The sequence below is a fragment of the Trichoplax adhaerens genome, genomic scaffold, assembly GCF_000150275.1.
Source record: "Trichoplax adhaerens TRIADscaffold_4 genomic scaffold, whole genome shotgun sequence".
Classification (NCBI taxonomy): Eukaryota; Metazoa; Placozoa; class Uniplacotomia; order Trichoplacea; family Trichoplacidae; genus Trichoplax; species Trichoplax adhaerens.
Window position 1 is genome coordinate 3201983 of NW_002060946.1, and position 15750 is coordinate 3217732.

A 15750-nucleotide genomic window follows, 5' to 3' on the forward strand; every position below is an offset into this window, starting at 1 on the left:
AGCTCGATTCACCCCAATTAATGAGAAACCTCGCGACTCTGTTCGACACCATTGCTAGATAATTGTCATCATCAGCTACGGGGACAGCTAGCTAGTACCACGTTCATTGCACTTCGCCAATATATATATATATTGTACTGTATACGTCAAAGTGCAGTACTGTATGTACTACTGTAATAGCAAATAAGCATATTCTCTTTAATGATGCATAGTATGTAAAAAATAGGTTATGAATTTTAAACTTGTGCTCTATTTTAGCAATTTACAACTATAGTATTACTCGTGGCGTTTACAACCTTTCTCAGTTATCATCTTCGCCATTATAAATATATGACAAAGTACCGTACGGTAGTTCAGATCGATCCTAAATAAATATATTCTTAATGCGCTTACCATTACATTCAAAGTGCACTTTAGTGCTCCAAACCATTTTTAATTGGTGAAATAAAATGAATAATGCTAATTATTAACAGAGGTTCGTTTATGCATTGATTAATACTATGCATCTAGTTGAAAGATGACGTAAGAATCAATGAGCTTTAGCATTACTTAAATTGAGTGTCCAATGCTATCACAATTAGCACAGTACAAAATGGAAAAATTTATGGTGACCTTTCATTATTTATAATGATATAATAATTAATCGTTACGGTAAAGAACTGTACAAATGGCCAAAATTGTTATGATAAATACAGAATAGTGAAATAACAATTACAGCCTAAGTAATTCAACTTATCGTTAAATTAAAAAAAGTATTATGATAGCTTACGCACTTGTATGATATTTATAGCAACTTTACACGGCTTACAAATTTTTAAAATCGTCAATCTACTGCCGTTTGATCGTAAAATAGAAGATACACAGTAGTCGAAAGTCATATATCTTCTAGGGATTTGAACGTAACAAGAGTAGGATAAACATTTAAAATACAATTATAACAATTAATATCTGTAATATCGTATAAAACGATGATTATAGTACAACATTCCTTGACATGTAAGAACTAAGATGTAGAACGGTCATTAAATTATTTTTAAATGCGATACAATGCAATCATCTGCCTATCGACGACAACATAAAATATCAATACAAATATGGTATATTATAGTACTGAATACCATTTCACGTTAAAGCGACTTTAATAAACATTATCTAAAATTTAACTATTTTTCTGATTGCATTGAATACATCTGTCGCATCTGTTGTGATTTTCACCGATGTAGCACGTAATTTATATTAACTTACAAGCACATCTTTGAAGCAACTTAAAATCCGCACGTCGTCAGATTTAGTGATTATTGACAGATCCAAAATTATCTTGAAACATATATCATACCAGTTAGTTGCCATCAGCCACGACATCATCCTCAGCATCTTTCGTAAAGGATCGCAATAATTCCTATATCGATTCAATAAATGAAAATTTTAATAATTTCTCCCACGATATAGTGCCATACATTTAATACAACACTTACTGCGTTTATAATTATCGTAGTTTATTTCCATAAATAACAACATTATCGAAATTGGTCGATGTAGCGTTCATTTAATCATATGAATGGAGACTTTATTTATTAGTTAACATAATGCAGTCATTGTCGCTATACCTCCAAATCCTTATCTTGCTCATTCGTAAGTATGGTATCATCAAGCGGATTTCTAGGATGAAACACCTATGGTAGAAAGTAGTAGTAACCTTTTTAGAGTCTACATATTGACAACTATACATCTAATTAAAGTAACTATATTAGAGCTGACATTATTAATATCCACAGTTTTATTGGAAAGTAATGAATGGAGTTGATCGAGGCTTTCCTGAACATTGTCGACCTTTTCTCCAATATAAACTCTGGTGATAGAAATCAGTAGGTTTAACCATTATCATTGACCATAATAACTAGTAATAACTATAGTGATAAGCAGCAAAACTAACGTATCAGGATTTGTAGTGGGTGACTCCAAATCCAATGGAATCACGTCAGGGATGTAACTATTTTCTGTGGATGGTCCGATAGAAGTGTTCGTATTGGCGAGAGCAGTATCTAGGTCAAAATCTATAAAAAATGAATAAGATATTCCATAGGTATTTTTATACTGAAATAAGTAACTATACGCTTTACGGTAAAGTACCAGAATCGATAAATGACAGGGCCTCCGGTGTGTTAGCATTTTCAACGACAGGATAAGATAGCTGATTATCTGCAACAGTATGCATATTACTATATGCAGCAGGAACTGTTTCACTACTTGTAATTCCAGCAGCAACTTCTTGAGGGTATACAACGATAGCTCCTAGCAATCCCAAATAGACATATTAAAGACTTATTAGCTATCCCAGATAATTTCCAGACCGAAGAATAATCGATCCTAGTCATTGCCATAATTTACACATTAAATAGGATTAAATGATAGGAATACAACTGCGACACATCGCGGACATCCGTAAAGAACATTGTACTTTACTTTTAGAATTTAGCAAAGTTATACCATTTTTTAAATCTTCTAAGGAAACTTTATCTTCTGGTTGACCTCTACTCTCGGAGCCACTAGGCTAGAAATTGTTAGTTTAAGCGATAAGTGTTTGATATTATAATTACATACAGTCAAGTTATCTAAAACTTTTTTAGCAGGCGTACATAATTTACGTAGTATCCAGAGGATGAATTATCGCCTTCATAATTGCCTTCGAAATCTACCCTTCTTGTTTTTGTAGATGCAGGAGCATTTTCTAACATCAGCCTGAAAAGTAAAATTTAAGCCAAAGAGCACATCCAGTATTCAGTATTAATTGTTTCATAAACGTGTTAATTTATTAGTTTGACTAACCGTTTTCTATGCACTGGCAGTCCTTTCCTTTTATACATACAGCTCGCCAAAAATTGGACCAACTGTAAAGGTTTTAATAGTATCAGTGAGATATCATACAAATTAAATTCTGATATATGTTGAATCTCTTCTATGACAAAATAGCATTACTTTATTGACAATCTGCTGTTGCATTTGATGTTTCTTTCTCAAAGTAATAATTTCATTCCATAGTAACTCATTTTCCCTGTTTCATTTTACCAAAAGTTACCAGATATTCAATATCGTATCATCGAGCTATTTTAAAGTTACAATTTACTCTGCTTTATCGATATGTAGAAGATCAAGTCATTTTTATTTACATTTTCATTTGTGCGAATTTACTATTGATATTTTCCTGTTCGTTTTTAACCGCGCTAATTTCGCTTAAAGCAATAGTGATATCGTCCGGCTTGATTTTATTCTGTTCAAGTTTTAACGTTGACTGAGATACCTAATGTTAAAAGAAATAGTTCGGGTAATCCTAAGAAATTAATCCTTATAAAGGAAATATAAGTACCACCTTCATAAAACATGTCAACACTAGAGATCATTAGCTAATTCATTTTAACTAAATGAACTTATTGTTGCCGCTATCGCACAGTTTTACTACTACGTTATGACGTATCTACGCATACTGTCGAGACTGAAGTGTGAAATATTTCAAGCATCATTTATCAAAACAGTAATTGGCCTATCATCCAAGTCTTAAATTGAACAGTTATATTTGCTAACCTTTCGTTTAACCATATCTAATTTATCAGGATAATCGCGCTGGAAATTATTGTTGCTAAATTCCCAGTAATCGCGACCATTTAAACCGCCACGTTCAGCATTGAAGACTTTATGGAAACCATCTAAATAAATATTCGCAAGAATATAAATTTATTATGATATCGTTGTAAATAATAGCTAGATTTGATACTAAAAATTTGGTATAAAAGTTTGATATCAACAAATAAATATAATTTAAAATGTTCATAAGTGTAGGTTCTTAGTAAAGTACTTGCTCAACCACTTTATTTACTGGGATATATACCTTTATGTTAATAATTGTCCTGCTTAAACGTACGTGATAGCAAATATAAACATCACATAACAATGGGAAGTCTTATTCATTATAACTACTTACACATGTTTAGCTGTCGAACGAAACTAGCAAAGTTTCCGTGCTTGAAATATTTAGGTAATATATCAGCAGAAAATTTGCCTTGATCTTTAACCACAAATGTGGTGCCATCCTTTAGCGGTACAGTAATTTGTAGACAAGAAAGGTTCATTAGTATGAATAGCACAGCGCATATATGAAAATTTAAATTTCTATTTAATCCTGGACTATATGATTTAAAAGCTATGGAAATAAAAAATGAGATCATAAGATCCAAATAATAATTTTCTATCATTTCAAACGCCTTCACATAACTTAGCTGCGGAATTTCTAGTAAATAGGGTATAGTACTGTACTGGAAATATCTACTTGTGTCGTATTTTCAATATGAAAAAAAAGTATTCTTTATCGATAGTTTGAATTAGAAACCGATTATACTCGCGTAAAATAAAGATAATCTTAATGTACTAAGAAGACACTGTAAATAGTAAATAGGAAAATTAGTTTATAGAGTAAGCATATTATTGAAATACCTAATCACTTAACAAAAGTGATAATAAGGGAGATACGAAATCTCGCATTTCACTAGTAATTATGAAATTACACCGCATGATTCGAGAGCAAGCAAGTTAACAAGCTAAAAGTAAAATATGCGTACATCCATCCATCAATAACAGCGATTAAAAATTACCTATACTATATCATCATAGCTGTACATTCAAATTTTGGGGGGAGATTTTCTAGGCTTTGTTTTTTTTAAGTTGAACTAAATTCTATTCTATCTTTAAGACTGTTTTCTCAATCCGTACACTTCATACAGTAGTTCCTTCCAATCATTAATATCATAGGTTATACAGTCATTTGATATGTTGTAGAGGATAGGAAAGTTCAAGATAAGGCTAGTGGCTTGCTAATGGCCATCGTTCGATTTAATTAAGCAGTTATCATAAATTTATTCATATTAGGCTATTGTCGTACTACCGTACAGTCTACGAAAATCGATGTATTGTTAACGTTGATTTTCATCTCAAAAACTACACATAGCAAAAATTTTCTCACTTGAGGAAAATCAGTAATAAAATCGTTAATATTTGTTGCTGAGAATCTTTTGGTACAACTGATGCCTTGGACTGTTGCACAGTAGCTCTACATGGATGCAGCATTGTGAAATACACCCCTAATTGACATTTGGCGCTCCTGATTGTAATTTAGCAAAGCAAAACATGAAGAGTAATAACATGGTAACTACAGATCGAGTTTATGTAATCTCAGCTTCGTTACCGTGTTCTCTATAGTATGATAGCAATACAACGTCTAAAAAGGTGCTGGCCGAATTTGTAACTCAATTATTCCACTACTGTGGCTTTGTTATTGTTCCTATTACAATCAAGTCAGCTTACTCGTTTAATTGTACAGTACACGGCAAAAGGTATCTTGAAATTCTTCATGAGCTGCTGCCTAGCCCGTTCTAAAGTACGTATAGGCGTATGCGCTTGATCAAGCTGTTCACTTTGAATAACGTTTTAGCCGATATCTGTCTATCCAAAAACTCTGTACTATTACAGTTAGCATCAGTCCATGATCTCCTGTTTACCCATCCATATTCAAGTACAGTTTTAAGCTTCAAGTTTATAGGTACAAAGTAGGAGTGTATCATACAATCGGATGACATTGGCAGCAGATGCGATGCTATCTGCAGTATCCAATGAAGATAGGCGCCTATACATTGATAAAAATCAATCTTAAGATTGTCGGCATTAAAGTATAGAATGAGAATGACTCTTTTACAACTTGAATGGTAACAAGACTGGAAGGGAGTGATTTATTTGCGGTTAGCTATGTAAGGTATGATATAAAGTGTCCAACATGAGCTGGTTGACCTATCTTATGAACAAAATGTAGCAATGAGATGAGCCGACTTGAAGCTGCAGCAAAGTACAAGCGTACAAACAAGTTTGGCAAACTATAGCTAATGGACTGCAAAATTCTACTCTCTCAATCGTGACATGGTTGAATAAGAAAGGACTGTCATAAGCTTCTATCCTTTCCATCCGTGAATTGATGATTGAAAAGACAATGCAACATTGCGAAATGAACATTATTTTCGTCATGGCTGGCTGGCTGATGATATTGCAATATACTATACCTTGCTCCAGTGTATAATGTTGTCGGTTTCTGTATCGTTCAATAATTTCCATAACTTGGCAAGAAAGGCGGGTACACTATCCTTGATTAGTGTTTTACTCATTCTTTGACCGCTGTATTGATTTTTTTAACTTGTTGTAATCGATAAAGATGCCAATGATTACTGTCTTCCAATTCTTCTTCCTCAATTGATTTGAATTTTGACACGACGACTAGATTGATGCAATAAGTTCCAGGTCAGGAGTGTTGCTTCTACAGTCCAGATAGAAGCTTTTATTAGCCAACCAATGCAATCATCCACCGCAGTCGATCGACTGTACGCAAGATCACGTCTTTCGCCTGAGCTACAGTATACAGTGTACAGTGTATAGTATTGTACAATGTACAACGTACTGTACTGTACTGTACTGTACTGTACTGTACTGTACTGTACACTGTACAGTAGAGTGAGTGAATGGAGACGCTCCGGTTCAGGTGAAGAAAAGAGAGAATTGACAGTACAGTACAGTGTACAGTGTACAGTACAGTACTGTACTGTACATCAGTTCTACAGTACTGTACAGTATATTTAGTAGAGTACAGTACTGTAGAGTACGTACTGTACTGTACTGACTACAGACTGATCTGGTCGCTTCTGGAAATTGCTGTCGCTGTTGTACTGTACAGTACAGTACTGTACACTCAAATAAATGCACAGTACTGTACACTGTACTGTACTGTACTGTACAACAGCCAAGCATGAGCAGTGCAGGTCAACGATTGGATGGAAAATGGCAGAGTCTTCACAAAGGGTGCGTTACTTCAAAAAACGTACAGTACTGTACAGTATTGTACTGTAGGTAGACCTGATTTGTACTGTAGGCCAGAGACGGCCTGGGCTTCCAATAGGCAAACAAACAGAAACCAAGCCATGGACTACTGGATGGATGGAAGACAGTCTAGGCGTAGTAGTGTACTGCAGCCAGAAACTCACCACTTCAATCAACCTGCTGGAAGCTGCACAACGGCATGATTCATTGTCAATGAATCAATTGATTCCATTCAAGGATTGCTTGGGGACAACATGAAGACCTTCTACAGACTCCAGCCGATCATATAATGTTATCGTTTGCTCCATTTCGATCCATACCTACACAATTTAAAATAGTCCGTAACTAACTTAACTTACTAAGCATAACTGGAACAAATCAAGAAAGTTATTCTACACTAACTTACTGAGCATAACTGAAACAAATCAAGAAAGTCATTCTACACTAACTTTCTAAGCATAACTGAAACAAATCAAGAAAGTCATTCTACACTAACTTTCTAAGCATAACTGAAACAAATCAAGAAAGTCATTCTACACTAACTTACTAAGCATAACTGAAACAAATCAAGAAAGTCATTCTACACTAACTTACTAAGCATAACTGGAACAAATCAATAAAGTCATTCTACACTTCAACCGTTGATAAACACCAGCAAGAAATACAGTCATCCCTCACTTTCAACATCGATACTCTCACGTCTACGTTGGTAGATCCATGCATTTCCACAGATGGATATCATGAACGTGTGCCTATATACATCGATTGCATGGTAGCGCTTTCAATTGTCATAGATAAAAAGCAGAAACATTTTGGTAAACACCAGTACATGGTACTCCACTGGTGTTGCTCCTGATACGTACGAGCAGCACAAGAAGTAAATAGTTACAGGTCAGATACAAGCCAACGTTGTTTAAACACCCCCCCCCCCCAAAAAAAAAAATTCCTATAAATTGCTGTTCTAGAAGACGATCATGGACCAAACGCAAGATGATGAATTGGTACCCTTGAGGAAAAAATTCAGGCGTAAAGAAAGTGGTAAAGAAGATAATTTTGTCCAGTCCTATTATAAAATACCGGATGCCAACAATAAGCTAAACGATGCACAGGTGCGTCACCAGTTGTACTGCTAGCGTCTGCAAATCGGAAATCCTACATCTGCCAGTAGTCATTCCGTAATTAAATAATGTTTTCATCTTGCCTCTTGCATCTTCAATTGTATACTTGATTTACAGCTAACCAATAGATTAGATTATGAGCAGTACATCTTCATTTACGTAATTTTTTCGATAAACTTTCATTCAGATTGACCAGTTGAGATGGAATGCAGGAATCACTGTAAGTTTCTACTACAATCAATCAATCAGGATAAGCATTTCTAGATTTGAAATACATTCTGTGTAATCATCCATTTTATTCGTATATTTCTTCTACCTTCAAGATAAGATTGTTGTATAAAGTATCAATTTTATGGCTGTAATGATTATTCTATGAAGCATACTAAGAAGTTCTATATCCATATTGACTCGTATACATATCATGATATAAATGCAATTCGATAAATAGGACAGCGCTAAAACTTTCACTGTAAACAATTTTGTTCATGTTGACCTACCTCGGTACTGGCAAAGTAACTGTAGATTTTAATTTGCTGAAATAACTAAATTATACGCATTGTAGGTTGATGGAGAAAGTTGCCCTGCTCCAATCTCTGACTTTGCACAGCTCAATCTTCCCTCCCAGCTCCAAGTTTACCTGCAAAATAAAGATTACAAGGTATGTATATCCATCACAAAATTAGCCACAGATAAAATAAATAAATACTTTTGTACGTTTTCATTGTAATTTCATAAACAGTAATATCTTTCATAGTTTAATACGGTATAATTATGATACATACTCATATATTGCTTCACGATATCGTAAATAATGCTGTAGACATAATTCTATCCTTAGCTTTTACTTTATTATCTGTGTTTTGTATTTTTTACTGAAAGCATCCATCATCGATACAAATGCAAGCCCTACCATGTGTGATGTCTGGTCGAGATATAATTGGAATTGCTGAAACAGTATGTATTGGTAGCCGGAAATGATTTTTGTTCAGTCGTAGTATTCTTAATTTAAATAGACTCATAAATATAAGATAAACAAATTGAACATACTGCATGCACGCAATTTACTTATTGCACTCAAAAATATTGGTTGAATTTTAGGGATCTGGTAAAAGCTTATGCTATATACTACCGCTTTGCCATCTCTTGTTATCTAGACGTCATCGATCGATAGGTTAGAAATAATTTAGCTTGTAATAGCTAAAATACATAAGTCAACGCAGATAATAATCTTAGCTGAGCATTTGATGGATATTATAACTTACTAATGATTATAATTATCGCTTTATACATTATTATAAGCAACTACAAGAAACATTCCTATGGCTTTGATATTGGTTCCCACGAGAGAGCTTGTACAACAAGTACGACTTTGCCATAACTTCAACATTCGTATAAATTTAAATCTCATATGCAGCTGACTTGAATATAACCTCTATTATCTTTGCTCTTTCCTTATTGTAGAGTTATGAAACTCTAACTGAAATACTAAAATACATGAATATTGATGATACTAAGGTGCCTTCTTCCTTGCCTGATCCCTCACACCCAATGCAAGGTAACATTTGCAGCAATCAGACGACGTCTAGTACATGCTTTGAGTGACTATTCAGAAACCTTGCAGCAGGATAAATAATAATGTTTACATTGACATACTTATAGCTCCTACTTATCGGGCTACTATGGTATGTGGTGGCATGCCAATCAGTCAACAAATACAACAGCTCAATGCTGGTGTTGATGTTGTTATTGCTACTCCTGGTCGGCTAATCGATTTGATTGATAAAGGAAAGATTAACCTTACTCGGTATTAATTATGTAAACAATTAAGCATAACTTTCAAAATGCAATTACCATACAGTTTTTGTATGATCGGTTTCATAGCTCTTATTTTGATATTATTTGCTTCCAATTGGGCTATGAAATTAGAATTATTTATTTAGTTCTGGATGAAGCGGATCGTATGCTTGGTATGGGCATGGAAGAGCAGCTCCGAAAGGTATCTTAAAACATACTATTGTCGGTGGGCATTGACTAATGAAAAAGGAAAATTGTTAACATATTGCTTGCAATCAGATTGTAGGAGTCGCTACTCAAACATTGTTAGCGCGACAAACACTTTTGTGGTCAGCAACCATGCCTACTGCATTAGACAGATTGGCAAGATCTGCTGTCTTAAACGCGGTAACACTTTGATCTCGTATTTTCAATTGGACATATAGCATTGACAGTAGTAATGAGAGTAGCCATGTAAAAGCAAATAATATCAATATGTTATGTTTCAAATTACAGATTACCATTACTGTTGGTGTTACCGGTATAACAAACCGCAAAATTCATCATAATGTACAAGTTATTAACTATGCCGAGAAGCCAGTAAGATTATTATTGTGGATAGATTACTACCTTAACTGTTATTACTAAATAGCATTACTATTGTTAACAGATAAGACTACTTAAAGTCTTACGTCATACAACATGTCCGCCCGTCATCGTATTTGCCAACACAATCGATACCGTAGATGAGGTAAATTAGGCCAACTGCACAGTTTCTGGAAATCGAATTAAACTTCCAGTATTAAAATTCATCTTTATGCTAGGTAACTCTTGCATTGAAGAAAGAGCAATTCCATGTGGCTAGTCTGCACTCTGAAAAAACACAAGCCTACAGATTTCGAGTCATGACTGCACTAAAAAGTGGTAGGCAATACAATTAAAAAGTGCCATTTATATTTTACAACATTATGTTTTGAGTGTAATAATATAAAACCATAGGTGGCGTCGATGTACTGGTAGCCACTGATTTAGCATCACGTGGTTTAGATATCCCAGAAGTTAGCCATGTCATAAGCTATGATATGCCCGAAACAATTGAAGACTATATTCATAGATGCGGTATAAAATATTTTTGTGCTGAATTTAGATAAGAGATTTTTAAATGTAACAACATATTGCAATAAAATGTAGGTAGGACTGCTCGTTTCAATAGGTATGGGCAAGCAACCGCATTTGTAACACTTGATTGTAAAGTTGTCGAAGATCTGAAAGATGTTCTAGTCGCAGCGAAACAGGTTAGATTCTTATATATTTAATAGCGTAGCTATCCTCAACGACGATTAGTTTTATTTTTACATAAACGGATTTTGCTAATTTTCTAATAATGGATGCAGGAAATTCCTGACGAATTAGTCGATTCTGCAAGATTTGGTAAAAAGATCATACGAACAGAGTTTGGCGACAGAGTCATATAAGAGAAATTGTTTTCTTTGCATTTTTCAACAAAATGCTAAAATTGAAAAATCGTAATGATACAAACTCCTAAGTTGTAAAATAATCTTTTCTGACTATGAATGAACGATATATCATCATATGATGTACCGGTAATATGCAATCAATCAGAATAATTATTTATCTATTTTGTACTATATAACAATCATAGTTGGATATCCATGTTAATACTCGTAGTTGATTACCGCTTGTACAGGATTTATGCTTATTGTATAATGGAACCTTCAGTTGGCAAGCTCTATTTTATACCCAAAAATATTGATGTACTGTATGTATGCTCGTATTAACTATTATTTCAATGCAGTAAGCCAATTATAGAGAATTGTAGCTATTGAATAAATAACTGTGTAAAATCATTTACTTGCACGTGCTGAAGCGTTATTAGTATAGCAAATTTTAATGTACAAGCTATGTTATAAGCATTTATTATAATTAGAATCGAATGATTTGAAAATTATTTCTATATGCATATCAATGATATTAAAAGCGATCAAAATAATTTGTCGCCATTACTCACTAATAAATACTATTTCATCATATGGAAAAACGCTACATCGGATAGTTATTCATTCACTATTGAATGACTTTTTCTTACAATATTTTAACTAAATATCAAGAATATTGATTGAGAAGCTCTAGTGGACATCTTTATTTCCAATAGATGTTACGCTATTTATACCGGCATGCCGCATGCAATTTTTGAAATGTATTTACTATGTTCTCTACGCTCTTCTGCTACTCCCACTCCCGACTTCCTGTAGACACCACCATTAAACTGCATACTGCAAGACTCAATTAGGAGTCTAAATTGAGTAGCTGAACTAACCATAAACCCGCGTATATCGGCTGTATAGCGTTTCATCGCACTTGTATTTACAGGGCGTGTATCATTGTTAAGGTCAACTACGTTGCAATCGTACCGTCATAACAGGTCAGGCATAATACGGATCAGCCGCCTTCGAAGTTACTATGACAACCAGTGAAGCAGTTTCGATACTTTTTATTTCAGTTACTGCCACGTCTATGGGTAGCCTCTGCTAACTAAGCTAAATATTAACTTAAAATTTCACTTTACAGTAACGATTAGCTCATCTTTCATTATAGGTACTTATGACTAGCGATAGCTTGCTAAGCTTAAATCGATATTCTTGCTAGTATAATCATTGTTCGCGGACGACACTAAAAAATCAATAAATTAAAGTAATAACAGGAGTTACGAGAGGATGAATTCATTGAATTGGTAAGACACGAGTATGTAACTTTTTATTGTTATATAAATTATACTATGCTTAACGTCTTCATCATTCAGTAATCTATATTGCTATTATAACTAGCAGGAGACGGAAACAAATTGATAGCATTTTTGATGTAACATTAACAACTAATTTCAATTTGGAAATAGATTTACCATAGCCAAATATAAAGAAAATGTTTCAAAAGTAAATAGAAGAATTCTTGTAAAAGGAAATCGTTATTGCTAAGCTAAAGAAGAAACACCTGATATCAAATCTACTGTATTTATTAAGATTGGAGATGTCGTCTATACCTAAACCGCCAAAGTAAGTATCGTCGCTCTAGAATCGCATCTGCTGCTTCAAATTAGATCAATACCGTACATGAGGATCACTTATCTAGTTGTTGAAGATACACTCATTGATTTTAACATATTGGCCGTCGAGTAAACACTAATTCCGAAAGTTTCAACGGCTGCTATACAGTATACTGGTACTATATCAAATGAAATGGGCATTCCAGATATTTAGATATCAAACAAGTCATGATACGTCAAATTGATGTAACATCTTTTTTTTAAATTGTGTCAATAAAGCAATTAAAATCGTTTATTCGGTTATAAACAATACAGTAAACTATATTTTTTACTTATTTAACGCGGGGTAAATTTAGAATTTACTCTTGCAGTACTATATCGAAATCACGGAGATATTCTAGATAAGTTGCTATCAAATACAAGTCATAATGATTTTAGGTTAATAAAATGTTTTTAATTAATTAAAATTACGATACTCAAACTTTAATTGAATGCTTTATGTTCCTGCTCTAATTCAGTAATCATATCTCATAACCTGCTACGATTGTTTAGTAAACGATATCGATATATTACTATGTATGCACTAAAATGGAATATTGATACAAAACAATAACGTTTCAATGAATAATTTAATTTATTTTTAGTTAATAGTTATTGCTATCCAATACGAAGTAACGATATAAATTAGTAAATGAATACTGATAAAATTAAAAAATTTAACCATTAGTCCATAATATTTTTCTATAAAAATGTAATTTATAGAAAACCGAAAAAGAAGAAAAAGAAAAATGCAGCGAAGGTAAGCTAATATAATCTATAAGTAAACAGAATTGACGTTGAGATTACTAGAACACTATTATGTAAGGGAAATTGTAATAAAAATAAAGCAAAAGTTGCGTGATAGTAATAGTATTGTAAATATCGTAGGAAAAAATAAAATTAGAAGCAGATCGAATAGCTTCATCTGAAGCTTTGTATAATGATTTTATTAAACGTATGACACAATGGATGCTGGACAATTATGGGCGAGCTATCGATTTATTTAGAAGGTATAAGAACATTAAATCTTTTAGATAAAAGAAATTTTTTTCTTTTAATAATATATCTCAATTTAGGTTCTTTTTAAATATGGAAATATAGATTAATGACCTTCTGCGCCAGTATTACTGCAATTTACTCGTTATTTTTCTGTTTCAAATAAATCAGATTTGATATTAATGGCGATGGAGCATTATCAATAGAAGAATTTACATGTGGAATGCGAGACTTAGATGCACCCGCCACATTAGCAGAATTAATGGTTTTAGCACGTGAAATCGATCGTGATAACAGTGGTAGTATAGATTATTTAGAATTTGCAAATGGATTACGCTATAGGTTAGTTTCTTAATTTACTGCAGCATAAATTCATATTTCCTAGAATTGCTACAAACTATGTAAAGGAATAATTCATTATCTTTCCTCTATTTTAATCTTAAATCGGTTATACTCATACGTATCAGACGTGAAGAAAAGAATAGAGATGACGGTTTACCAGTGTTACGAATTAAAAGAGAAAGAGGTCACCAGTGTCCTCATTGCCATTTGCGGTTATGGTCACCAATTGAAGAGAAAGATATTAGGTTAGTCATAAAGAGATAAGTCTATGGTATCGCTATGTTACGGTAAAATGATTTTAAAATATTACCAAAATTGAGATGATAGCATAATTTTAAAAATTTCTCCTATGAAATGAAATAGATTATGATTGTAATCTGAATGTGATGAAAAGCTACCATGTATTATTCCCTATATAATAATATTTAATGTTACGTATATGTTTTCGGAAATAGTATCTCAGTTAGCCATGATATTAAATCTTTAAACTTCGTAAAATCACAGATAACACCAAATTATGTATACATACGTAATATCAATCTGAAACATGTTACATTAATTTTAGCTTAGTTCAGAGTAGAGTTCAACACAGAAGAAGCCAATTCACATTGAATGTATACGTGTATATGTTATATACCTATATCCTTATTAGCTATAGTACTTGCATCAAATATTTAAATTGGTCTCATTATTCGTATTTAACATTTTTAGGTACATTCGGTTAGAATTAAGAATGTCTATATTTGCGAGTTTCGCTCATAACCATCCTACAGCATTTACTACTATCGTGCATGCTCATGTACCTATTTATGGCGTAACACAAATTGTCAGTGAACAACTTGGGGAGCTCCAATTAGCTATTAAAATTTATCGCGATCAAATTGCAACTGGTTGCATGAGACCAGAAATGACATTAGATGATTATGGTTTTCATGGTAATAGCGATCCCGATGAACCGGAAGATGTACTTTTGTATTATGATTATGATGTTCCAGTTATTGATTGCCCAATCTTATTAGCCGATCATTACTTTTAACATTTTTATATTATTTTTTTATCAAATAAATCAAAATGATTTGGCTTACTGATGGTTGTTCAAATACTTAATCCTTAGAACGTTCGGCAATTCTAAGATATTGTTTTTAAACTAGCCGTTAAAATCCCTATTACCGTAATTTTATTGAAAATCCGACTGATAAATTAATCTGGTCGTAAAACATTTGAAAACTATATTACTTCATAACAAAATTGGAAAACAAATTGAACCTTAAAATATCTAGGATATTGTAAATATAGAATCCTATTATTTTAAAGGTACTAGTCTTTTTATAAAAGGTATTCGCCGGCAATTGCTGAAATTGCGTATAATTTTATGTCTTATAAAATGATTTTGATTTCTAGAACATTGTACTTTATGCCTACACACCATAGTAAGTACATGAGTCGTGAGATAATTCCAAAACATAGAACGAATACTTTATGTACACTATAATACTACAGTTTGAAATTTTCAGA

General features: G+C 33.1%; 3 protein-coding genes across 3 annotated transcripts; 2 read left to right on the forward strand and 1 right to left on the reverse strand.

The window, feature by feature from the left end:
• Positions 1-3552: 3552 nt before the first annotated feature.
• On the reverse strand, positions 3553-6200 carry TRIADDRAFT_23376 (uncharacterized protein; the record flags this gene model as incomplete). The annotated part of the gene is made up of 3 exons (XM_002111922.1): positions 3553-3701; positions 3977-4085; positions 6099-6200. The coding sequence occupies 3 exons, from the start codon at positions 6198-6200 to the stop codon at positions 3553-3555; spliced, it is 360 nt and encodes a 119-aa protein (XP_002111958.1).
• A 1680-nt stretch (positions 6201-7880) lies between these two features.
• Positions 7881-11272, forward strand: TRIADDRAFT_55507 (uncharacterized protein; the record flags this gene model as incomplete). Its single annotated transcript, XM_002111425.1, has 13 exons — positions 7881-8015; positions 8212-8244; positions 8587-8682; positions 8904-8978; positions 9486-9579; positions 9684-9828; positions 9906-10020; positions 10314-10397; positions 10468-10548; positions 10622-10721; positions 10797-10916; positions 10989-11092; positions 11192-11272. The coding sequence occupies 13 exons, from the start codon at positions 7881-7883 to the stop codon at positions 11270-11272; spliced, it is 1263 nt and encodes a 420-aa protein (XP_002111461.1).
• Positions 11273-12842: 1570 nt separating this feature from the next.
• TRIADDRAFT_55508 (uncharacterized protein) lies at positions 12843-15271 on the forward strand (the record flags this gene model as incomplete). The annotated part of the gene is made up of 6 exons (XM_002111426.1): positions 12843-12868; positions 13621-13657; positions 13786-13907; positions 14065-14235; positions 14361-14480; positions 14947-15271. The coding sequence occupies 6 exons, from the start codon at positions 12843-12845 to the stop codon at positions 15269-15271; spliced, it is 801 nt and encodes a 266-aa protein (XP_002111462.1).
• Positions 15272-15750: the final 479 nt, after the last annotated feature.